Source organism: Camelina sativa, chromosome 6, assembly GCF_030686135.1.
Source record: "Camelina sativa cultivar CO46 ecotype springtype chromosome 6, ASM3068613v1".
In the NCBI taxonomy this organism is placed as follows: domain Eukaryota; kingdom Viridiplantae; phylum Streptophyta; class Magnoliopsida; order Brassicales; family Brassicaceae; genus Camelina; species Camelina sativa.
The window spans coordinates 24698981-24722939 of record NC_141885.1 but is presented as its reverse complement, the minus strand read 5'-3'; the positions used below and the strand labels follow the sequence as shown (position 1 = coordinate 24722939).

The 23959-nt window shown below is 36.9% G+C and overlaps 7 protein-coding genes and 1 pseudogene across 12 annotated transcripts; 2 read left to right on the top strand and 6 right to left on the bottom strand.

Moving 5' to 3' along the window:
- Nucleotides 1-985: 985 nt before the first annotated feature.
- LOC104699333 (uncharacterized protein At2g39790, mitochondrial-like) lies at nucleotides 986-2255 on the bottom strand. Its single transcript, XM_010414652.2, has 3 exons — nucleotides 1917-2255; nucleotides 1432-1772; nucleotides 986-1304 (listed from the first exon to the last, which is right to left on the bottom strand). Exons 1-3 carry the CDS (start codon nucleotides 2163-2165, stop codon nucleotides 1148-1150), a joined length of 747 nt encoding a protein of 248 aa, XP_010412954.1. The 5' UTR covers nucleotides 2166-2255; the 3' UTR covers nucleotides 986-1147.
- A 654-nt stretch (nucleotides 2256-2909) lies between these two features.
- LOC104699332 (uncharacterized protein At2g39790, mitochondrial pseudogene) lies at nucleotides 2910-3865 on the bottom strand (annotated as a pseudogene).
- Nucleotides 3866-4183: 318 nt separating this feature from the next.
- Nucleotides 4184-4793, top strand: LOC104699331 (uncharacterized). Its single transcript, XM_087454603.1, has one exon. It carries the CDS (start codon nucleotides 4188-4190, stop codon nucleotides 4668-4670), a length of 483 nt encoding a protein of 160 aa, XP_087310729.1. The 5' UTR covers nucleotides 4184-4187; the 3' UTR covers nucleotides 4671-4793.
- Nucleotides 4794-4981: 188 nt separating this feature from the next.
- LOC104792810 (ribonuclease 2) lies at nucleotides 4982-7653 on the bottom strand. Of its 3 annotated transcripts, XM_010519038.3 has the most exons (9): nucleotides 7236-7475; nucleotides 6997-7025; nucleotides 6814-6887; nucleotides 6623-6724; nucleotides 6465-6468; nucleotides 6138-6229; nucleotides 5701-5862; nucleotides 5335-5419; nucleotides 4982-5170 (listed from the first exon to the last, which is right to left on the bottom strand). In XM_010519038.3, the coding sequence occupies exons 1-9, from the start codon at nucleotides 7424-7426 to the stop codon at nucleotides 5121-5123; spliced, it is 789 nt and encodes a 262-aa protein (XP_010517340.1). In that variant the 5' UTR covers nucleotides 7427-7475; the 3' UTR covers nucleotides 4982-5120. The 3 variants fall into 3 exon arrangements, 1 of the variants encoding a protein (XP_010517340.1); XR_015559847.1 differs by lacking the exon at nucleotides 6465-6468 and having other exon boundaries at nucleotides 7236-7653; XR_015559848.1 differs by lacking the exon at nucleotides 6465-6468 and having other exon boundaries at nucleotides 4982-5246; nucleotides 7236-7476.
- Nucleotides 7654-7751: 98 nt separating this feature from the next.
- LOC104792809 (mannose-1-phosphate guanylyltransferase 1) lies at nucleotides 7752-10487 on the bottom strand. The gene is made up of 5 exons (XM_087454602.1): nucleotides 9905-10487; nucleotides 9217-9356; nucleotides 9064-9126; nucleotides 8728-8967; nucleotides 7752-8641 (listed from the first exon to the last, which is right to left on the bottom strand). The coding sequence occupies exons 2-5, from the start codon at nucleotides 9325-9327 to the stop codon at nucleotides 7970-7972; spliced, it is 1086 nt and encodes a 361-aa protein (XP_087310728.1). The 5' UTR covers nucleotides 9328-9356; nucleotides 9905-10487; the 3' UTR covers nucleotides 7752-7969.
- Nucleotides 10488-13085: 2598 nt separating this feature from the next.
- Nucleotides 13086-15898, bottom strand: LOC104792808 (BTB/POZ and MATH domain-containing protein 3). Its single transcript, XM_010519035.3, has 4 exons — nucleotides 15232-15898; nucleotides 14784-15132; nucleotides 14414-14690; nucleotides 13086-13392 (listed from the first exon to the last, which is right to left on the bottom strand). Exons 1-4 carry the CDS (start codon nucleotides 15633-15635, stop codon nucleotides 13205-13207), a joined length of 1218 nt encoding a protein of 405 aa, XP_010517337.1. The 5' UTR covers nucleotides 15636-15898; the 3' UTR covers nucleotides 13086-13204.
- Nucleotides 15830-20237, top strand: LOC104792806 (putative methyltransferase PMT11). 2 transcript variants are annotated; one of them, XM_087454600.1, is made up of 10 exons: nucleotides 15830-16518; nucleotides 16610-17433; nucleotides 17531-17680; nucleotides 17777-18047; nucleotides 18205-18315; nucleotides 18560-18719; nucleotides 18945-19202; nucleotides 19301-19423; nucleotides 19652-19729; nucleotides 19849-20237. In XM_087454600.1, the coding sequence occupies exons 2-10, from the start codon at nucleotides 16693-16695 to the stop codon at nucleotides 20054-20056; spliced, it is 2100 nt and encodes a 699-aa protein (XP_087310726.1). In that variant the 5' UTR covers nucleotides 15830-16518; nucleotides 16610-16692; the 3' UTR covers nucleotides 20057-20237. The 2 variants fall into 2 exon arrangements, with proteins under 2 accessions (XP_087310726.1, XP_010517333.2); XM_010519031.3 differs by lacking the exon at nucleotides 15830-16518 and having other exon boundaries at nucleotides 16555-17433.
- LOC104792807 (protein HESO1) lies at nucleotides 20176-23523 on the bottom strand. Of its 3 annotated transcripts, none has more exons than XM_010519033.3 (9): nucleotides 23294-23523; nucleotides 22538-22679; nucleotides 22111-22275; nucleotides 21835-22013; nucleotides 21639-21734; nucleotides 21459-21528; nucleotides 21246-21376; nucleotides 21032-21142; nucleotides 20176-20926 (listed from the first exon to the last, which is right to left on the bottom strand). In XM_010519033.3, exons 2-9 carry the CDS (start codon nucleotides 22674-22676, stop codon nucleotides 20333-20335), a joined length of 1485 nt encoding a protein of 494 aa, XP_010517335.1. In that variant the 5' UTR covers nucleotides 22677-22679; nucleotides 23294-23523; the 3' UTR covers nucleotides 20176-20332. The 3 variants fall into 3 exon arrangements, with proteins under 3 accessions (XP_010517335.1, XP_010517334.1, XP_087310727.1); XM_010519032.3 differs by having other exon boundaries at nucleotides 22538-22685; nucleotides 23294-23521; XM_087454601.1 differs by lacking the exon at nucleotides 23294-23523 and having other exon boundaries at nucleotides 22538-22844.
- Nucleotides 23524-23959: the final 436 nt, after the last annotated feature.

The following is a 23959-nucleotide window of genomic DNA, read 5'->3' as shown; positions in this document are numbered from 1 at the left end:
TCTTTGGTTCTGTGCAGCTTTTGAGGTTCAAGGGTTTCTTTAGGTTTTAAGGGTTTATATAGGGTTTTAGTTTTACAACGATTGAATTTGAGCGTCATGTCTAGCTGTTTCGGTTCGTTGGTTAATTTAAACGTTAAAAACCCTAACCAATATTATGATTTTGTGATACAATTTGTTAGGTTGATTGTTAGTATGATTTTGTGATACAATTGGTGATATACACAAAATCATATTAAAAATAAATTTAATTGGTAATATTATTGAGCTCTTTTAGGTTGACGAGAGTAAAAAATATTGAGTTTAATTGGTAATACAATTGTTGACTTGTTGTTAGGGTAGTAAACCATTTTTTTGGGTGAACTCGTGTACTAACCGTATCCTTATGTGGGCAAAAAATCAAGAAACTAGCATTATCTTCTTCAATGCCCTTTTCTTCTTTTATGTGCACTTGAAGCTTATTCTTTGTTGCACGAATTTAAGAAAAGATTCATAATTCAAACACTTGTGTTCATTGTTAGCATTTTCAGAATCTCTTAGAATATATATGTGTGTAACTAATGACTTTTAAGTTGTGATTCGAGTTTCATATGATTCCTAATTAAATGTCAATCCAGAAAGGTGTAGGTAAAATGTTCTTCAAGGATTTTATATTTAGCGCATAAAAATGATGAATAAGCAAAGTGAAGAGTAAAGTGTTGTGACTTGTGACAGAGAAGGAGCAAGAGTCAACAACAAAGAGAACAAGCCAACAAGGAAGCAGAAGTTAGGGTTGTTGTTTTGTAATAAAAGTAATTGGGCCCAAATGAGTAAGTGTAAGTAGAGTTGTTATAAATCCCAATCAAGGTAAGTAGTGTGGCTTGTGTAAGAGAGTTTAGAACCTAGGAGTAAGGTCTAAGGACAAGTGTTTATATAATGTAGCAAGTGGAGAAAATCACTACATGTGTGTGTGAGTGGAGATGCTGTGAAAGTATCCAAGAGATCCGAATCAAAAAGATGTTTGTCTCATGTGTTACGTTAATCTCTCCAAGTGTTCTAAAACGTTTTGTGAGTGAGAAATTACAAAACAGAGACCTCAATGTGAAAGAAGAGATGTCAATATTCTAACAACAAGAGACACTTCATTTTTACAATATCGAACTTACCTTTTTCATTCATCCACAAACTTCTTAACATTCTTCAACCATACCAAGTACTCTCGCTTCATTTTGCTCATCATGTACTTATGCAAGAGTTTCGTTGTACTTGCTTCAACTCTGGTCGTCAGATACCTTTCTAACGCCTTCTTCAGATTATCGTCCAAGTTTCTACAAAAACCCATGAAAAAAGAACACACACAAAAAAAATCTCTCTGCTCATTACCGGGCCCATCTCTAAAAAAAATCCAACACTTGCAGTTATTATTATATAGAGTTTTTGATTCCCAAAGCTTACTTGAGAGGAGGCCAGTCAGTTTCCATTAGATACTCCAAAGAATCCTCAGGATGATTCACAGTTAACTCTCTTACTCTCATATAATCAGCAAACACCTGGCAGGTAAACTCTAGGCTGAGTCCGCTCTTCTTGGTGATAGACACTTCTAGTGGAAAAAATAGTTCAGCATGAGGACATGAAGGACCAAATGCGTCAATGACAGCATCATCAAGATAAGGCATGTCTGCTGAAAGTTTAATATGTTCCCCATTGTAGTCTCTGGTCAATGTAACATTCTGATCTCCAGGATCGTCTTCAATTTCGAAAGGGAAGAAGCTTCCTGCAGGTGTCATCTCTTCACCCTGCTCCCAACCAACCCCCAATATAATTAATTTCAGTAAAAACAAAAACAAAATCTCAACCAATAGACTAATATCTTCTAAACATAAGACCAAATTATGGTTTCTCAGAAATGAATATGAGCAAAGATATGAGAGAGTTTTTACTAAGTCGGGATCATCGTTTTGGAAAGCGGAATTGAGCTCGGAGTCAATCGCAAGGAGAAGGGTTTGCTCAGAGCTCAGCTGATCAACAGCCATCGAGTAGAAAAATCTACGAGAGACGAATGGACTCAGCGGAGACGGTTTGAGAGCTATAGACGGTCGGTTCACAACCGCGGAGATAGACCGGACTCGACCACATACGGAAGCGAGCTTAGATGCTGACTTGCGTACGCACCACCAAGCAAAAGCCATGGATTGATATTCTCTGGTTTAGCGAAGAAAACTGAGATTCAAGGGTTTTAGGGTTTTGACAAAACTTTCATTTTCAACTAACGAAATCGTATCACAAAATCGTTGTAATTAAAGAATTTATTTAGTAATATTATTGAGTTAGATGACAATAAAGAAATATTGAAATTAATGAATTGACAAAACTAACATTACACATTCCCTCATAATTTTTTTTTTTGCCCCAAAAATAAGATCCACTTCCCCGCACTTGGTCTTATAATTAAGACGAACATTTTATTAGCTTCTCTTCTTGTCGTTGTAAGCTACCGACATCTTTTTGGTATTAATCATGATTCTACTACTATTCGTTGTACTTCTATAAATCTATCATTTAGGACTTGAGATAATTGGCATTGGGAAGAAGTGAATACCGCATATCTAAAAACTTGAAGTCATTATCATAGTTAAATTCTCAAAAGATTGTGAGGAATGCGAAAACAAATATGACTGCTAAGAACGAACAAATGGGAGTTCATTCCTATACTTCTGATTCTCCTAGAGCATCACCAGCAGAAAGAACCTGAGATGTGTTGCTCACAATCTTTTGATATATGACTAATAAGAAAATCACATGTGTTGAAAAATACTGAGAAACGTTTTTTCCCAAAATAACTTCAGCAACGTTTTTTCTCTCTTCTGCTTGTATTTTTTTATTAAAAAATTTTGGGAAAAGCAACCACGAGTAATGATGGTTAGGTACCGAACTTAACTATTAATTCTACACCTATCTAGATGAAATTCGTTCATAAACTTCTTAACATCCTTCAACCAGGCCAAGTACTCTCGCTTCTGTTTGCTCATCATGTACCTATGCAATAACTTCCTTGTGCTTTCTCCTACTAGGGTCTCCACATAATTGTTGAAGGCCTTCTTGAGATCATCTTCCAAGTCTCTGCAAAAGGCAAAAACATTATAACCTTTCCACTCATGCCTATTTATACAACGTTACGCATGCAGTTATATATATTATATAGAGTTTTTGATTCACAAAGCTTACTCGAATTGCCAATCATTCTTTTCCCCCGGATGATTCACTGTTACATTTTCTATGTTAAAATGATCACCAAAATCCGTGCAGCTAAACTCCAGGCTGAGCCCGCTCTTCGTGGTAACAGTTAGAATCAGTTTAATACTTGGTTTATCAGCAACAAGACTAGGCATGAATGCTAAAACTTTAATATTTTCCCCAACGTGCTCACTAGTCAATGTCACAAACTGATCTGCAGGATCATCTTCAATTCTGAATCTGAAGTATTCCGGAGTTGTCTCTTTAAGCTGCTCCCATTAGAGTATAAGAAAGAAAATTTCCGTCTTAACACTTAACAGCAGCTTAATTACAACTACAATCATTAAGAACAAAGCAAACCAGTTTTATATATGTTTCTTGAGGAGCAAGATGCAAAAAAACTTACATAATCGAGATCATCGATTTGCAAATCAGAAAGGATCTTGGAGTCAATCACTTTGAGAATCCGTATCTCCGAGCCAAGTATACTATCACTCCTCGAGGTACCAAAGCCACGGGAGATGAAGGCACGCAGCGGAGACGGGTTGAGAGATAGAGACGGACGACAGTTCACAACGGTGGAGATAGACCGGGCTCGACCACATGTGGAAGCCAACTTAGATGCTGACCTGCGTACACACCCAGCGAAAGCCATGCCGGACTAAAGCAAAAGTATGATTGATCCTCTCTGAAGAAAAATTAGGGTTCAAAACCGTTTCTAAGAAAATATTAAAACGATATCAAACCATGATTAAAAACATTAAAATTTACTTTTTTGAGGAGATGATAAACTTGGCATGGATTCGGAACGTTTGTTTATATAAGATTTTTTTTAGAAAATAAAAGGATAAAGGAAACACCTCCGCCAAGGCAAGAAAGAAAAAAAAGGAGATAATGCTGCAAACTATATATATAATATAAAAATTTCCAAGCCTTGAGACAAGCCAAAGTCTTAATATTACTAGCTCTTTCTCTCAATGACAAACACAGCGCGACATAAAAGGTTTCGACTGATTCGTCAAGGGAAGAGAAAGACTGATCATCACATAGAAACAAAGTTAATCGTGAAAATATTTCGTGCATGCACAATCGATGACAAGAACCTTTTGCAACATCCTAACCACTACAAAGTTGTTGCATGGACGGACCCCGAAGATCCATACACAAAACAGGTATGGGTTTCCAAAGGCAACTATTGGATGTATGATACAGAGTTGGTGATTCCTTTAGATTTTCCAGCAAAATATCTTTACCTAGAATTGCTTAGAAAATATTCTTGTATAGATCCTGCAACATCAAATGGATCTGTTGTGATAGGTCGGGCAAAGGTTCGATTGCCAACGAATGGCAAGTTCTCTGGTGCAGAACGTCTCGTCGGTTTCAACAGTGATCGATGTGTCGTCGATAGAGGAACTCTAGAATTGTCTTTGGAACTAAGGGATTACGATTGTTGTACGTAATACAAAAATAATCAGTTGGGTTTTATTTTACTTAATTTTCTGTATTCTATCCCATCTATTCCTTGTAGATATCTATATAGACATGTCCTACCACACCGCTATTTAGCTGTGGCGTATTCAGGCATCGCGGCATCGTTCTCCACATCCTCTAAACCTAAACAAACCACAGTGATCTGTTTTTGATGTACATTTAAACTATTTTGAAAATTTTCCCTAAACCAAATTTTATAGTTTTCATTCCATAAAGCAGAGCAAAATTTGAATCTTCTTATGGACCTGTCTGATATTTCCATCGTTAGAAAGAAACTTGATTTATCAGTAATGATTCATATTTAATAGGACGATAATAAGCCAATCTTCTTTATTCATTGTTTATAGGTTTGGCTGTAAAAGTACAACATCAGAGACAAGTAATATGTATTGCCTCTAAGTAAATAACAAGGCTCCCATTCAAAGAGCTTCTCTATCTGTTGGCATCTTCAGAACCATAGCCTCACCATCTGGATAACACAAATATATGTCTTATCATTTTATCATATATCCATCACTTATCTAATGCTCTTGCCTCTTGTCCAACTAATCAGGAATCCACACTACTTGCAATTATGCATCGTTCAAGATATATATGGAAAAGATGGTTTACGTTCTTTGAATTTATACTTACCCAATGGCGTGTATTCCGGCAAACTTACGTACTTGGGACATGATTTTCTAGATGTCAAATCTTTGGAACCAACACAGTCCCTGGGCTGTAGTCATGAAATAAATAAATACACTGTCAGAAACTTGTGCCATTCTCAGATTCTAGCAAACTATTTTAACATTAAACCAGGAAAAGCAATAATAATGTCAATGATCAGCAAATCTTACCAAACCAAACATTTTCTACACGCTTGGACACAAGATATTTAATAAGTTTTCTTATAAGGGGTTTTAAAAGAAACATGAATTATAATACTAAAACAAGATGTAATTAAGACTTTCAAAAGGAAATCAACAACCTAAGATGAAAGAGATGTCAGATACAGACCTCAAAATCCTTATAGAAGCATATACGTATTTCATCGATTGCATCTCTTTTGCATTGCACTTCAGGGTTGATATGAAATGCATTCTGAATGGCTGTTACGATACCTCCTAGAGGATACTTTTCGCTGTTGGAAGCAACATAGCCAGCTTTATAAAGGACATCCTATACCATATTTACAAGATGCAGAGATTATAAACTGGCATTAAGAACTTATCCAATAGAGGAAAAAAGTACAAAAGTGTCTTCACAAACTGATAAACTGACAGAACAGAGTAAATGTAAGATGCATGATCATACATCATAAAGAAAAACTCTATTGCACAAGTATGCAAGCAAAATAGTTAACACATGTAAATCTTGTGTATACCCAACTTTCTTATCTAATAAGTCCACTATGCATCATATCACAACATAAACTTAATTCTGTGAACACTTACCGTGAGGTTATACTTCAAGTAGAGATTAATTGTGGTACGGAAGTAATTAAACTCATCATGAAAAACAGGAGAAGAACAAGTCCCATGTTTCTCTGAAAATAAGAAATTATCAGCACAACCGTTAGAGAAAGAACCTATATTATCGAATCAGCAAAATCATACCAGAACATATTGTGCTAACTATACACACTGTTGAGCAAAAGGTTCTGAGATTAAGCATGGAACTCTCTAATAACACTAATGAATCTAACTCTATATAAAACAATGTGGAAGGAAATAATAAAAATAAAAATCAATTTAAGGAAGTAAAGATTGAAGATAAATTACCCCACTGCCAGCGTGTATTGCAAAAGAGATACATAACAAACCAACAAACGAAAACTCAGTTAGTTTTGGTGAAGAGTGAAAGACAAACTTATGAGAGATGTAAAACACCAATTTGTAAAGAGTTATATAATAATAGAAGTAAAAAGAAAAACAATCACCTCATGGCCCCAAAAGGACCCTTTTCCACCATGACAGTTTGATGGAGAACCACAACTAAGACTAGGCCAGTACTTCTCAAGACCATCCATCAACGTTGAGATCTGCAAAAAAAAATCTCCTTTTTCAGAAACTTCTCCTAAGATATATAAAGACATGACTTTGTATATTGAACAAGAACCAATGTTTGTACCTCCTTCTCATTAAAGTCAGATCTATAACAACAAGAAGGCCATGAACCATCGTTATAGTCAGGCCATAACCCATCTACAAAAAAAAAAACAGATTAAAAGATTGCCTAGTTTCAAACTCAAACACACATATACACATTTGAGTCCTGAAACTGAAACAAAATATTGAAAAGAGTTTTACTTACGGATGGTGAACTGAGTTGGAGAATCAGAGCTGGGAAAAAAAAAAAAAAAAAACACATAAGTTAGTTTAGAGAAGCAAACTCAAAATCCCAAATCTTAATCGAGATTTCAGATTTATCCAATCTAATAGAAGAAAGAAACTCTCAATAACAATCAGATCCTAAGCTACACGAAAACAAAGACATTGATGATCGAATAACAAATTTGAATCTGAGATTAGAAAAGATCGAGGAAGCTTTACCCTCTACAGCAAGCGTTTTTGGAGCAGCAATGACGAGTTGCGCGGCAGTATGTTCCAGGCCACTGAAGAGAGAGAGCGAAATAATCGAACTCTCTCTGACTCTGAGATCGGTTGACTTCGATGACGTCTCCGGCAAGTGCTCCGGCGAGAAACGCAACGAGAAGGAAGAGAAGACATGTACGCGACGCCATTGACTCTTTTTTCAATTTTGGAATCGAAACCGTAATTTAATTTTAGTTAGCTCTCCGGTTTACTGTTTATGTGGAGGGAACTCAAGGGTATTGTAGTCTTTTCATATTCAGCGAATATTCCTCTTCTCCTTAGATTCGGATAAACCCATTGGATTAGGATCTTTTGAGAAATTAACCCAACACGAGTCTTTTACCGTTTTACGGTTCTCAATGGTCCTGTTTCTCTTATCTGAATGGTCCCCGAAACAAAACCCATGTTATTATGTCACCTATTGGCTATTGAATTTGGAATGGTTCAGAGAAAGCCTTCATAATGAATGAAATATTCAATCAAAAGTACATCTCAAATCAAATGAGACGATGTTTTTTTTTTTGATAAGTTACAAAAAAAAAATAATAGAAACAAAAACACCAAATGACCCTAACAAAGATATACAGCGTTTTGGTTTGATGCTTATTCAAAAAGCCAAATTAAGAAGAATTAATAGCAAAAGCTGAGAGAGAAAGACACATAATAATAAATAGTAATAACACATTTTGTTTTCACATCACTATCTCTGGCTTCAAGATGTTTGTCTTGATCTCCTTGTGTGGCAACACAACTCCACCGTTGCTATAAATCTCGTCACTCACGTGAACATCTTCCCCGAGGATGGTCATGTTCTCAATTCTTGCCCATTGTCCAACAGTCGAGTGCCATCCGATGATACTGCTTGAGATACACGCGTGCTTCTTGATGCGCACCCCACGCATGACTGTGCAGCGCGAGAGTCTAACTCCTGACTCAACAATGCAGCCCGGACCAATGGCAACGTCTGGTCCAATCAAACATCCTTCCCCAATCTTGGCGGTTTCGTCAACAAGAACGTTACCAACAATGTGTGGACCACTGGTTAATTTGGCTGGGGATTTCTTTCTCAGAGAGTCTAAGTAGAGTCTCAAACCCGTTATGTAGTCACGGGGTTGCCCAATGTCCATCCAAAACCCTGGTAGCACCATCGCATAGAGCCCTTGAGCTGCTGCAATCTTAGGGAATGTCTCTTTTTCGATCGAGGTCGGTCTTAGCTCAATCTTATCAAGAACTGATGGGTTCAGAAGATAAATCCCAGCGTTGATCTTGTTACCTACATACAGTTTTGGCTTTTCCACAAACTTCTCAACTTTTCCTGTACTTTCTTCCATAACAACCACTCCATATTTCGATGGTTCATCCACCTACAACCAATATACATGTAAGTCCAACATTAGATGAATAACATACTATACCATATTTGGAGAGTATTTAGGTTCGATAGTCTCACCTTTGTCACCATTATGGAGGCTTCCCCACCGTGAGTTTTGTGAAACTCAAGCATTTCTTTAAGAGGGTACTCACTAATCACATCACTGTTAAGCACAAAGAAAGGCTCTCCAGAACCGTCAACCAATTTGTCTCTCGCTAGAGCCAGAGGACCAGCTGTACCTAGTGGCTCGGTCTCCTGTGAGCAAGTGATTTTGATTTCTAGCTTCGTTTCAAAGTCCTTCAAGAAGTTCAGCATCACCTGTCGAAACAGAGCAAAAATGGTAAATACAAACATGTAAAACAGAAATATAGCTGCAAAGAAGAGTTAGGAGATAGAAGAGTATCTCTATCTCACCTCTGGCTGGTAATTGATGGCCAAAACAACTTCATCAACCCCAACTGCCTTAAGAGCCTCTATCTACACAAAGAATACAAGCCTCGGTTTAAAACAAGAGTCATGAGATCATATATAACTTGGAACAAGGGACAAAGAAGCTGACTATGTTACCTGATGAAGGATCATGGGTTTATTAGCAAAATCAACAAGGGGTTTTGGGAAACTGAGAGTCAATGGCCTCAAACGAGTGCCGAAACCTCCAACAAGAATGAGTGCCTTCATCTTGATGCTCTTCTTAACTTCTTTGTTTACTGCAAATCCCAATACGTCAGATCTTAACAAAGATAAATTATGACTGGTGACAAAACATTGGTAGAAACAGAACACCCACAAGAAACAACAAGCTATACAGCATTTTAGATCTGATCAAAGTAGATACAATTCAGAGAGAAATGTCAATTCAATTCAGATCCATCCACAACACAACAGTAAACCAAAAAGGATACAACAACAAACAACACTAAATCAGATAACCAAAAAAAAAAAAAATGTGTTCTTTTCCAAAATTCCGATGCTGATCAGACAATAACAGCTCAATTACAAATGTCGTATCACGAAATAAGTCAATGAACTGAAATCAAAATCTCAGCTTAAACCCAGATCGGACCCAAAAACAAAAAAAAAAAAAAGAATCGCTGGAACATTATTATAACAACGACTCATAAGCATACAAAATTGACGAATGGAATACAAATCTCGAGAATCTGAACCCCCAAAAGAAATCGAAATGAAACGATAAACCGACAGAATTCAAATGAAGGGACATGCATCACACATTCAAATGAAGAAGGGACATTACCTTAAGGGAAGAGATCTCACAGCCGGATCAGAGATCTGAGATTTGAGGGAGGGGGGGGGGGGGGAATGGAAGAGATCAGCCTGAACGTAGCGTCAGGCTGAGCTGTGTGATGAAGGAAGAAAGGAGCGGTCGTTGGCAAAAAAAATGAAAGGCAAGTTCTTTTTACAAAGCAGAGACCCCTTTCGTTTTATATACACCATTGCTAATTAATAAGAGAAAAAAAATGCGTGTTTATTTACCAAAATTAAAATTAAAATTTTAATATATAGAAACCAATCTTGATTGTATTATTTTCTGCGTGTTGAAGTTTTGACTTTTTGTTTTTGGTGAAGGAAGTAAATTTAATTAAAGGTTCCGCGGAGACGCTTACACTCCAATTAAGGTTCTTCTTGACAATATAAAAAGATATGTAAATGCTAACAAGAAAAGTTATCAACGAATGTGTGTGTGTGTGTTTTTGAAGGGACTTATTAAAATTACTAGACAATTTTTTTTGTTTACCAATAAAAATATTGTTATGAACGAACATTCTTAGGTCAGTAGTCTGATCACTCCTGATCGACAACATTGAAAGGATTCATATAGTTGTGTTAACCAGCCGATATACAAATATAAAGGATTCATATAAGTCAAATGCCGAAGTGGGATGAAGAGAGACATAGGAACCCACATACATAGAAGACGAATAGGACATTACATTGATGAGTACAATTTATGATACATCAATCTCATCATATTATTGAAACAAAAAAAAAATGGAGTTGAAGTTGGAACCCTTATATCAAGAACCCAAGCTGAAGTTGCAAGCCAATTAGTCCAGTGACGCTATTACATAAACCTTTTTACTGTATATCAATTAAGCTAAAGTTGTGATAATAGTAGTATGACTTCAAAATTTAAATATTTAATGATTAGTCATCTAGTGACCCGTGAAAGAGTTAAAAAATGATTTTCAGAATTATATGTTGTATATTAGATGAAAAAATTGTTTTTTATACCACAAAATTAAATATGATTTGCCGTTACTATATATAAAAATTCTCTTTGGAAGTTTGAATCCAAATTCACCATAATATTTTGTATATATTTCGTGTTACGAAGATTTATACATTTTAAATATTGATCACAATCACCCCATACCACACAAAAGCTACATTTCGTTGCATTATTGTGGTTTCAACGAATGATTGTTCATTGTTGTATCACCATCACAAAAATTTGTACATATTTTTTTTTCTATTAAACTTCCGTTTCTTTGTCGAATTGAGAATGTTGTTTTGTTAGTTGTTTTGCTTCCCACAAACTAACTTTTCGATATATCTATGTGGGTATGGTCTGGTGTAACATTTCGACATCAGACGAGATATATATATTGTCTCGTATATTATTAAAAAAAATGTCATTAGTTTGGTAATTTAGTAGTCAAATCATCTAGAAATTTAAGAGACTTGGCTTCTAGCTAGTAATCTAGCAATTGAATAATCACATTCTTTTTTTTTTTTTTTAAGAATCTCCAAGATTCGATTTTGAGTATGGAGTAGTAGTTTTAGAAACGCATTCGAATTGTACTATTGTGTAATGTCTCTGTTATGGGGGCCAATCGTCAGGATAAGAAGAGCTAAGCTGCGTACCAGAGGCTGTAAACGCTAAACGAGCTCGAAAGAATATACCTAATCAGATCCATCACATGATAAATGATTCACAGTTTATTTTTTTCCAATTATTGATTGGTTTGTTTTTACATGCTCTTTCCCCCCCCCCCCCCCCCCCCCCCCCCCCACGTGACACCGACAAGCTACCTTCGATTTTTCTTATTCTGATTACCTTTATTTCTTTCTTAAGACAGACACAGTGGTGCATATATATTAATGTAAAGAAGCTGATTTGTCTGTTTGTTTAGATCATCAAATATGTTCTGGTATTGGACCGGTTTCTATACATATTTTTGGTAACTGATGTGAATCAAAGATTCAAGACTAGATTAGAATTCAGTTATATTTTAGTTTAAAGAATTTTTATTAGTTTACTCGTTGACATATATACTACATGATACGGTACAACAGTACAGTATATCATAACGTAATATTGAATAAAAAGCTATTTAAGGTATTAAATTAGGAAGGGAAAAGAAAAAAAGGAATAAAGAACCGAAGATGTAACGTTTGAAAGCATATTCTATTTTGACATATACACGCCACCATCAAACGCGCCGCTAACGCAGAGACCCTCGGTGACCCCATATGCACAATTGCACACATAGTAACAATACTTTCGTTTATACAATATAAATTTTTTGGTTAATTTGAAGTAAAGAAGTGAAAAGGGTCACGAAAAGAGAAGTTGTGGAAAGATACCGAAGCAACATCATCGTCGTAGTCGCAATTTAGGCAGCCCCTTGATTTCAGCTTTGTTTGACTCACCGTCACCGACGTTTTTGCCCATAGATTCTTTTTCTTCTTCTTCTGTAAGCCGTGCCTTGTATCGTAATTATCACATTATTTCTAAATGATTCCTAATGTAACATACATTATAGTCAAACATGATTTCAATATGTATAGCGACTTGAATTTAATTTTCTATTCATGCATATCTATCGACTATTGTGTGCCACTTTAAAAACATAAAATCAGAATATGCGATATGGTTTTCCTCGGTTACGTGAAAATTAGTATCGGTTTTGGTTTATCAAATATTGTAATTGAATTTGGTTTAAGCGTTGTAGGTTCAGAGCCTTTATAAGGAAAACAAATCCTCGCAACTTCACATCACATCTTTGGGTCTATAATTGTTTCACAAAATTTTGTTTTCCTTTCTTAAGAGAATCGTAGCAATTTAGAATGTCTACAGGGATTTGATTTAAGTCGATTCTTACAGTTCTTTGGTGGGAGATTGAACTTTCTTTTGTCCATAGATATAAATGTTTGACACACAGTTTGGTTTAGTCATATTTCATGTCTCTACAAAATTACGACTTCATTATGGGAAACGGTTTTACGATTCAATTATATATAATAAGCTTTTTTTTCTACAAACAGGCAAACAGCACTAAAACTGAAGAGGATTCAAAGACAAAGAGTCAAAGACAAGGTACTTACTGAAACGTAATCAGATGTCTATTGCCTAAAGCTTTACACTACTGTTGACATACTACTACGAACAATTATTCATTACAATAAAAAGGTTTAGCAAAACAAACTTAGTTTATGCTTTGCTTCCAGATCAGTAAAGTAGCACCAGAGTTCATTTGAAACTGTCAAAACAAGGCGCGAGGAAAGCTTACTACGAGCATTTGGATTGATCCTATGTCCTCCTTCTCACTTGCCTCATATTTGTAGTGTCACACCCTAATACACTGCTCGCACTTCTTTTCTTGTTCAATTGTCCACTCGTCGAGCTCTTATCTGCTGCTGCAACAGCGTTCAGCAACTCAGATAACAATGTGGGACAGCTCTGTTTCAAGTGCTTGAACCCTTCAGACTTCATTACAGCTGCAACAAAACAACATCACTTACTTTTTAGTTTTCCTGGATTCTCTTCATCGATAATATCATCCAACTTATAGCACTCTGTTACACACAAGCAAAAAAGCCCACCATGTTGAAAAAGAAACATATTATCGATGAAGAGATGCTGGGTGTATTATTAATGGAAGTTTTGTGAGCTAAAATTCACCAGTTTCAATTCTAGAGAAAGAAAGAAACATTTCGTTTTAAGCTCTGCCTTAAGATGTGAATACCAGCATTTACGTGAAATTCAACATTAAGACCACCAGGACATGTATGTGGTACATAATCTCTATCTTCCAGAATGCAGAATATATTTTACCCATTGGCTAGGCATTTTCTTTAAACTAGATTGTCAGTAAAAAAAACCAAAGTAACTATTATCGCACCTAGTTGAGGATGATAAACCTCAAGCCGTCTAATCATGCATCGAGTCTCCTATATACAAATCGAACATAAGAACAAGAAAGTTAAATTAAGTTTACTAGCAAGATAAGCTATAGGTAGTACACAAAGACGATTAGCTCATAAAACTTCCATTAATAATACACCCAACATCTTTAATGGATCATTATTGCTGACAAGCAACAGGCACCAAATGCATTATATAAGCCGGATCATACAAAAAAGGCAGATGATTATGCATACAAGGTTTAGATATGATTTCGAATCTTAAAATATTTATTGGATTATATATATAGTTTAGTAAATTTGTTCTATCAACTACTATTGCCATTGTTTTCTAATGTCAAGGTATAGCTAAAGTTGTAAGTTGATGAGAAAAATCTCCATGGCAGCACATCATCTTTAAACAAAGTTTACCACATTAATAGTAAAACCAATTCAAATGTAAGACCTTATACATTCTACTATCTTATCACATAATAATACTGTTGCAATTGAAGCAAGAAAACATGTATATACATGACAAAATACGCAGAGAGAGTATATATAAGGCATATGAAAGTGGAGACTGAGAAAACCTGAAAACATATGCAACACGTACCTCCCAAGTTGGCTGGAGACGCAACAAATTTTAAGCAGAACGTTTTGAGCTGGAAGAATTGGTGCTGTTCAGCAAGCGCAAGTGTTGTTGCCACATTATCAACATCAAGTTTTTCACATAGCAGAACTTCACATAATATCTTTAACCTTGCAAGGTCATAGAGGTCAGCAGCTGCCAAGAGATGTTGTATCATATTTGTGAACGAACTTGCAGAAGTTGAACCAGTAATTTCATGCACATCAGGAAGTACATCAGTGTAGATGAAGCTAAGCATAGCCTATGAAAATTTCAAAATCCCGAGTCAGTAGAATATGTAAGTTGCACGTAACAACCAACTGCTAACAATGTAATACTGAACAAAAAAAATTACCTTGAAGATAGAAGGCTCGATGTCCTCTATCACTATCCTATCCACATTGTTATTCCCAATTGGTCCAAAAAACTGAGCTCTAAAAACTGGTGAGCGTGCAGCGAGAATCAGTTTATGAGCTTTGTATGTTTCATCTCCGACTTGGAAAGCTATGTCACAACCAACTTCAGAATCTAACAAGTCTTTCAACCCCTGTCCCATATTAGACAAGGGTAGCACAATGCCATACTGTTTTGGACCTTCGAGTCTGGCTCTAACAACACCAACAGTACAATGAACGACAAGACAATCATCCTTTATGTAATCAGAAGTTTCTAAAGCTGATCTTCTGAAAAAGCGTTTGTAACCCCTGAAAATTTTCAAAAAGCAAGCATGCACACAACTTAAAACTTTAAGCATTTTCCAAATCTAACTAATTTTAACTAAGGCAAATCTAACTAATTATTACCACATGCTTCCTTTATACTTGAGGGTATAAGGTCCACCTTCAAGAGCTCGATCAAAGTGACTATGCACTTTATGTTTTCCTTTACCACTCTGATCCATGAGAGTGAGCTCAAACAAAGCCCTAATATCATTAGAATCACTAGCTAAAGCGATGAACAAAGAGATGTACAAGGACTGATCCTCAGGGTTCTTGCCGTCGGGATAAAAGTAAATCGCCCAATCGTAACCACCGACGGAGAAGACATCGCTCTGAATAAATTTACCGGGGCTCATGCCTTTGGCGAGAGAGTAACCTTTAATCGTAAACTGGTGCGAACCATTCACCGTCTCGATGAACGAGGTGGATACGGAATCAGGTATCATCTGCTGCTCTACACCACCACTACCACCACCGACGGTGGTCATGATTCGCCCCGTCGTCGTCGTCGTCTAACGAGGAGTTTCCCGATTTGAGAACTGTGAACATAAAAAAAAAAATCGAAATCGGATTTGGGGGAAATTGTTGTTTGTTTTTGTCTTTATTTTTTAATTTAAAATAAGGACTTCTCTCTCGCCTAAATGAATGAATTTTAAAAAGAACTGTTGCACTTTGTAGAGATGGAGATGAGAGAGTGTGCCCTGCCCCTCTGTCTTTAATGTTTTTTTTTTTTAATTTCATTTTCACCTTTGTTTTTTTTTTTCTTTTTTGGTAATATTAGAAGAAAACTGTGATTAAGAGTTAAGACAAACATTTAATGTGGATATAAATAGCCATAAATATTCTCTATTCTGAATATAATTTGTCTTTTTTTTTGAAGTATCTTTTTATCATTTTGCTCACAAAACATCCTATATGTATAATTTCTGTTACAAAAAAATCAAAATTTAATGAATTAGAAAAATCTTAATCATTATTTTCATATAAAATGTAATAATGTATCCAATTTTTTTACGAATATTGGTTAAAAAAAGTTTTAATGCCATTTTCTTGAAAGAAAAAAAATCAAGTTTAAAAACCAATGATGTTTTTAAAGATTTTTCTTTATTTTTAGAGACTCTTTTCTATATATAAGGGAAAAAAAAAACCTTTTAAGAAAAAACAATTAACTTTAAGAAAGAAACAAAACTACCAATTAATTAAGAGATCTGCAAATTGTGAACTTGTAACTGAATCTGAAAATTCTGCAAATTCTTTTGTAATGTGAAACTTTACCGAACGCCAGAAAAATCCAAAAACCAACACAACTGTAAAAATTACTAATAGCTGGAGGAGGAACTTGTTATTAAGTTACTACTGGAGGAGGAACTTGTTATTAAGTTACTACTGGAGGAGGAACTTGTTATTAAGTTACTACTGGAGGAGGAACTTGTTATTAAGTTACTACTGGAGGAGGAACTAGTCTCTCTCTCTCAAACACTCACACAATAATAACACTGTGTGTAGATCCAGAAGAGATCGCTGATCCTTAACGCGCAAGCTATAATGAAGCCTCTTCTCACCAATGGCGATCTCTTCAAATCCCCTACTCTGGTCAAGATCTCCGCCTTAGTTCTCGTCACCGTCGCTTTCTTCTACTTAGGCAAGCACTGGTCCGACGATGGCTACCAACAGCTCGTCTTCTTCTCCTCTTCCACCTCCGCCGGCAGCTCGATCCCGGAGGTCTCCGTTTCGCCGAACAGTAACAGAGTCTTCAATTTATCAGAGATTATTCCTCCTGCTAACCATACCGATAATCAAATCCCCGCTACATCACAACCGCCTCCGTCGGTGGTGGTGGCTGAGACGGAGAAGGTTACGGTTGAAGCTAATCCTCCTCCTCCATCTCCGCCTCCGCCTTCTCCTTCTCCTCCTCCTCCGCCTGGTCCGGTTAAGAGCTTTGGGATAGTAGATGCGAACGGTGTGATGTCTGACGATTTTGAAGTGGGAGAGGTTGAGAGCGATGCTGTGGAAGATTGGGGGAATCAGACTGAGATCGTTGAAACGAAAAGAGACGGCGATTCTAAGGATAGAGTTAGAGTTAAGAAATTTGGGATGTGTCGTGAGAGCATGAGAGAGTATATACCTTGTTTGGATAATACTGATGCGATCAAGAAGCTCAAATCGACTGAGCGAGGTGAGAGATTCGAGCGTCACTGCCCTGCCAAAGGTAAAGGCTTGAATTGCTTGGTTCCGCCTCCTAAAGGTTACCGTCAGCCGGTTCCATGGCCTAAGAGCCGTGACGAGGTAACTCCTTTTGTTTGCAATCTATGGCTACCAAAGCTTTCTGATAACATGTCTTGGAACTAGCTTAAGTAGTATTTGGAATTTTACTTATGGATAGGTTTGGTTTAGCAATGTTCCTCATACTCGGCTTGTTGAAGACAAAGGTGGTCAGAACTGGATTTCACGAGACAAGAACAAGTTCAAGTTTCCTGGAGGTGGTACACAGTTTATTCATGGGGCTGACCAGTACTTGGACCAGATGTCTAAGGTTGCTCACTTTTTCCAAGTAGTAGTTCTTGCTTTTTGTGTCACCTATCTATTTATCTTTTCATCTGATGTTGAGGTCTGGACTTTGTCTTTGCAGATGGTTTCTGATATCACGTTTGGCAACCATATTAGGGTTGCTATGGATGTTGGTTGTGGTGTGGCGAGTTTTGGCGCTTATCTATTGACACGTGATGTCTTGACAATGTCTGTTGCACCAAAAGATGTCCACGAGAACCAAATTCAGTTTGCTCTTGAGCGTGGTGTGCCTGCTATGGCGGCAGCATTTGCTACAAGGCGTTTGTTATATCCAAGCCAAGCTTTTGATCTTATTCATTGTTCACGATGTAGAATAAACTGGACTCGTGATGGTAAGGTTCTCTGGTGTGCTTGATTCTTCATGTAATACATCAGACAAAAAAAAAAATTGCACCTATTGTAGTTTTAACTCCCTATGTGAACTACACCTTAGCTTCTTTTACATGTAGAGAAAATTCTCATTCTGCTGTTTTATTTTTTGTGATAAAGATGGAATTTTGCTCCTTGAAATCAATAGAATGCTGCGTGCTGGAGGATATTATGCTTGGGCTGCACAACCTGTTTATAAGCATGAACCCGCTCTGGAAGAACAATGGACAGGTAACATCCTTTTACTCTGCTTTGACTAGGCCTGTTCGGGGTGAACAAGATTATTTGTTCTTTATAATTTTTTTGAGTTAGTGATCATGGTACGTAGCTTTATTAGCAAAATGAAGAATATGGGAAGTTAGAATGACATATTGTCTCTGTGGGTATAGGGAATTTTTTTTGTTTTTCTTTGCTACATTGATTCTGGCATTCTGCCACTATGTGTACTCGTTTAATCTCACATTTTATTTTCCAGAGATGTTGAATCTTACTACTAGCCTTTGCTGGAAACTGGTAAAGAAGGAAGGTTACGTTGCAATCTGGCAGAAGCCTTTGAACAACAATTGTTATTTAAGTCGTGAGGCTGGAACCAAACCTCCTCTTTGTGATGAATCTGATGACCCCGACGATGTTTGGTACAGCTACTAAACTTTCTGTCTTTCTTTCTTTGTGATGCAAGGACATATCTTGCTACCTGCATATGATGGAAGCATTAGAAGTTTAGAACTTAGGAATAAAAGCTATATGTTTTTCAAGTTAATTTGTTTGATTGCATTTAGTCTGTCTATTAATTTGGTCTGTGACAATGTGTGCAAAAAATCACACTTTCTATGTCTCATGTTGTTTTCTTCTTGTTTTAGGTACACAAATCTGAAACCTTGCATCAGTCGCATACCTGAGAATGGATATGGAGGAAATGTCCCCTTATGGCCTGCCCGTCTACATACTCCACCTGATAGGCTGCAGACGATAAAATTTGATTCCTACATTGCTAGGAAAGAACTATTCAAGGCAGAGTCAAAGTTCTGGAATGAAATTGTTGGGGGATTTGTCCGCGCCTTAAAATGGAAAAAGATGAAACTAAGAAACGTTTTGGACATGAGAGCAGGCTTTGGCGGGTATGAAATAATAATTTTCTGTTATTACTCTCTCTGATGGTATAATGTCTCAGTATCTTAGCTTAACTCTCGTTACTTAATTTCTCTGGCTTTAACAGATTTGCAGCTGCACTAAATGATCATAAAATCGATTGCTGGGTTCTAAGTGTGGTTCCTGTCAGTGGGCCTAACACATTGCCTGTCATTTATGATCGTGGATTATTAGGAGTGATGCACGATTGGTACTACTTTTCTCCTTACAATCTATCATATAAAACATAGAATAGTGAAACCTATTGTTGATTACTTGGAATCTAGTGACTCGTTAACAGTGTTCTGTGACTATACGTGTTCGTTTCCTGCTCATGTTTGATTTAAGCAAATATTTTCATCTGTGTAATGTGTCTTAAGATAAACTAAGATTCATTTTCTGGCTTTGGATATTCTAATAAGTCTTGCATTCACCACAGGTGTGAACCATTTGATACATACCCAAGGACATATGACTTCTTACATGCTTCAGGACTCTTCTCAATCGAGAGAAAAAGGTAGGCCTTATCTGTAACTCAATTTCAAAATGATTCATAACGGGGTATGTGGTCGCTTGGTGCCTATAATCGAGCTTAACCATTTGTCTTTGTCTCAATAATGGTTAACAATGCATCAGATGCGATATGTCAACCATATTGTTAGAGATGGACCGGATATTAAGACCAGGTGGAAGAGCATACATTAGGGACTCAATTGATGTCATGGATGAAATTCAAGAAATCACAAAGGGTATGGGTTGGCATACTTCTCTTCGTGACACATCTGAGGGTCCTCACGCAAGTTACAGGATTCTAACATGCGAGAAGCGTCTCCTACGAGCTTGATACCAGACAAGTTACTGCACTTAGTCAACACAATATATTGTTTGGTAGTCTCTTATTGTTTTCTTCTTTTTGCTCATTATGTAAATGTAAATTTGATTGTGGTGTTTTTACTGAGTAAAGGTTTAACTAGTCCTCGACATTTAGTATTAACATTCTGCAATTGCAAATCCGTTGATTGTAACAATAGGAGTCATAGAAAAAAGCCCCAAGGTCAGAATACAAAATCATCCAAAAATATGTGAAGGAGTATCTCTCTGGACCATGTCTGCACAAATTCTAATGCTCATATCTCGGTCTCCACATCTGTCCGCGTTGGCTTGGAATTATTGTTGCAGGTCTTGCAGAGTTCACACCACTCATATGACCTGATGGCTTACCAATGTGGCCTTGATTTTGACTTGAACCTGCAGATGTGTTTTTGAACGGTCGGTTCCCATTCTTATTTTGACTCTTCTGCTGTGTTTGAGTTTGTGTGATTACAGGCCAAGCTTGGCCCTGGAGAGATGGTTGCCTCTGAAGATTCCTGGGGTTGTTCTGAGGCCAACTCTGTTGTGGTGGCCAATATGGTGGATTTGGGGTATTGTAGTTCTGTGACCAATTTTGCTGCATTTGCTGGTTCCAAGGCCTAGTCTGACCATGCAGATTACGCACATTGTGCGTACCATTTGCATGATATTGACTATGGAGGCTTATTGTTCTGTACAAAAGCTGTTGAATGTGTTGACCTGTCAGAACCGCAATGATGGAATTGCTATTGCAATCTGAGGCAAGACTGCGCGATGTGATCTGAAATACTTGAGCTATTTTGTCCAAATTTCTACGACTCACACTCCTTGCAGCGTTCTGCGGCTGCTCAAAAGGATCTTCAACCTGAAATACACACATTCACACTTTAACCGGGAGACTCACATGGTGCCATAGCGATGAATATTAACTCAACAAGAGGATAAGAGAAAGACAGAGATGGAGACTTACAAAGAGTGAGTACGTCTTTGGCAGCCACGTAGTATTGGTGCTTATGTTTTCCCATCTTCCAGTAAACGGGCAAACACCGAGCTCTTGGGCCTTCAAGTTTATGTCTGAAAACTGATAGACACATTGGCACAGCAGAATGAAGAGTACTTTAATAGATGTTGCACATTAAGCGAAACAAAAAGTTTAAAGCTAGAATGATGAGAAATCAAGTCACCTTTGCAAAAAACGAGACCAAAAGCTCCGAGAGTGAGCTTCGGTTGGCTGACTTTCCTGTGCCTGATTTAAATCTCGCTATATTAGCAGCAGTAACTTGCGCTATACTTTCCTCTGCAGTTTTTCGTACACCTACAAGAGACCATGGCGCTAAAATCCCAAAAGCTCATAACTGTTATGTGGTTTGGCTTGAAAACCTTTTCATAGAAGGTACCTTTTAGATCATCAACCGCACTCTTCGGGTATATATCTCTTAGAGGAGGCAAGATTGCAGGCACACAAGTCTGTACCAAACAACACAAAACATCTCAAAAACACTATGTTTTTCTAATGATGCAGTAACTGCAGAAGGCTGAAGGCAGCGGAATCTATGAATAGAGAATAGCTATATTACCTGAAGATGGAAGATGACTAACAAACTGAGAGAGTAAGAGTTGAAAGTCCCGCTCTTCGAATCGTTAATATTATGAGCTTTGGCCCATTCCTTCACCTATGAAATGGTAGAAGAAACGAGATGTGTATATGTCAAAGAATCAATGAAACCTTAAGAGATACACACCAATCTTGTTTTTATTTGTATGTTAACCTACTAGCAAAACTAGGTCGCGGAATCTCCCATCTATTTCACTGATCCAGAACAAGAACCTGCTCTTCAAAAGCCCTTCCAGATTATCAATAGAAATGTCACAAGAAATTCTCTGGTGCCCGCTCACGATTTTCAGAATGGGTACTCGCGCATGAATAACAAATTGCAGTTTGTACCATAGACCTGTTGTTTTTGGAATGATAATGGAGGTGAGACAAATCGCCACATGAAAACTTAAACATTAAGGCAAAAACCAGTGAAACAAAGATAAACGAATTACCATTCGCTCTCAGGGCTCGAAGCAAATGTCCAAGTAAAGTTTGTTTCTGCTTCTTTCCAGTGAACAAGATGGAAGAACCGCTAAACAAGTCAACAGATATGTCCAAATCTCCCCATCTTGTGAAGAGATTTGACACAAAGGATCCAAATGGTTGAACAGTAGCACCTAACAATACCAAAACCAGATAATAAGCTATAAGCAACTCTTCTTTTCTAAGTATCAGATGAAATCATTGGTTTAAAGAACGAGAATAGTGGGAAAGAGTAACATTTGAACCACTTTTACTGTTCTGAAACTAAAAAATCAGTAGAGACTATCTTTTATTTCAAAATCATAATCACATCCATGGTGGGTATGGTTCACGGCATTAAGAGAGACAGTAGTAAAAATATTGAGAGAAGCACAAGAGTGCATCAAGAGTAGTCACCTCTTAAACATTCCACAGATTGTACGACGCTACGCAACTGATCAATGACTCCGATCCTTGTATCCCAATCTGCTCGTGTAGGTTTAATCACTTGAAGAATTTCTTGAAGGGTAGGATCAAGGAATGGGTTTCTACTCATCGTCTGGCTCTTGTATAACAATAACCAAACACACATTGCCAAGTTATCTCAAAGAAAACATTAGAAAGCAATCACACAAAGACTTCACAAGCTTCAGTCACAGTAAATTCTTATGATTAAACCACTGGTTTTAACCAAAATCTCACTAAAACAAACGTCAAGGCTCACCTACTACTCCAAAGTAACAACCTTTGTCACTATATAACCCAAAAACTCAAGATTCCTCATTTACTAAAGATTATACAAGACTTTCAAAATCTCCAATCAAAGTAAATTCTTGACATAAACAAGTGTATAAAAACAAAAACGTCATCAATGTTCGATTTTTCTGATATCTCTTGCTCACTTACTACTCCAAAGGAACAACCTTTTTATGTCACTAAAACCAAAAAAAGCAAGATTCTTCATTCTCTAAACCCCAATAAGCCCACAATTTCGTCTCATCATCAGAACTGTGAAAGAAAACTCTACCCAAAACCTTAAAGAATCAGTATAACATGATTGAGTACCGAGACCACTCGGACTTTTAGAGAAAGATGATTTCGAAGGAGATGCAGACACCTTTTCTTTTTAATCCCAAGAACCCAGAATCTAATTCCGATCTAGGGTTTTCTTACCTCGTTCTCTCCCAAATCAGCGATCCGAACCGAGTCACCCAACTTCAGAGTTGAGACTGCTCCCCGGAAAAAATTATATGCGCTCGCAGCGAAGAAGACAATGGAAAAGTCTCTTCACTTGAGGAAGGTTTTACTTTTATTTTATTCAATGCGACTAAGGAAACTTGTCTTTCTTTTTTTATTCAATAAATGAATGATGTGACCATCTTTTTTAGCGGACTAAATAATACAATCAATGATTCCAAACTATACTATACTAAAAACGCCCATTTCATACTTGTACATTCTCAAAAGAGTAAATTTCTACATGTACAATTTACTAGTGTCAATTTAGACATATACTCTAACAAAATTCAAAATTCATATCTATATTTTTAAAATTAAGCCAAATTCAAAGTCCATGCCGACTCAGAATCCACGTGTGTAATAATGTGATATCGTCTTCTTCAAATTACGTCGTTTTGCTCCTTTTATTTTCGAAAAATGTCCAAAATGGCAAATCCCTTGATTCAAACCCACGACCTCTATGGCGTTTTAACTCTGCTTTAAACCGGTTGATCCGACAACCTATACGAAAGTTACACACACTTTTATAATTATAAACTTAAACAATCGACCTATTTAATCCATCGTTCACACACATGATCCGACAAGCATATCCATGAC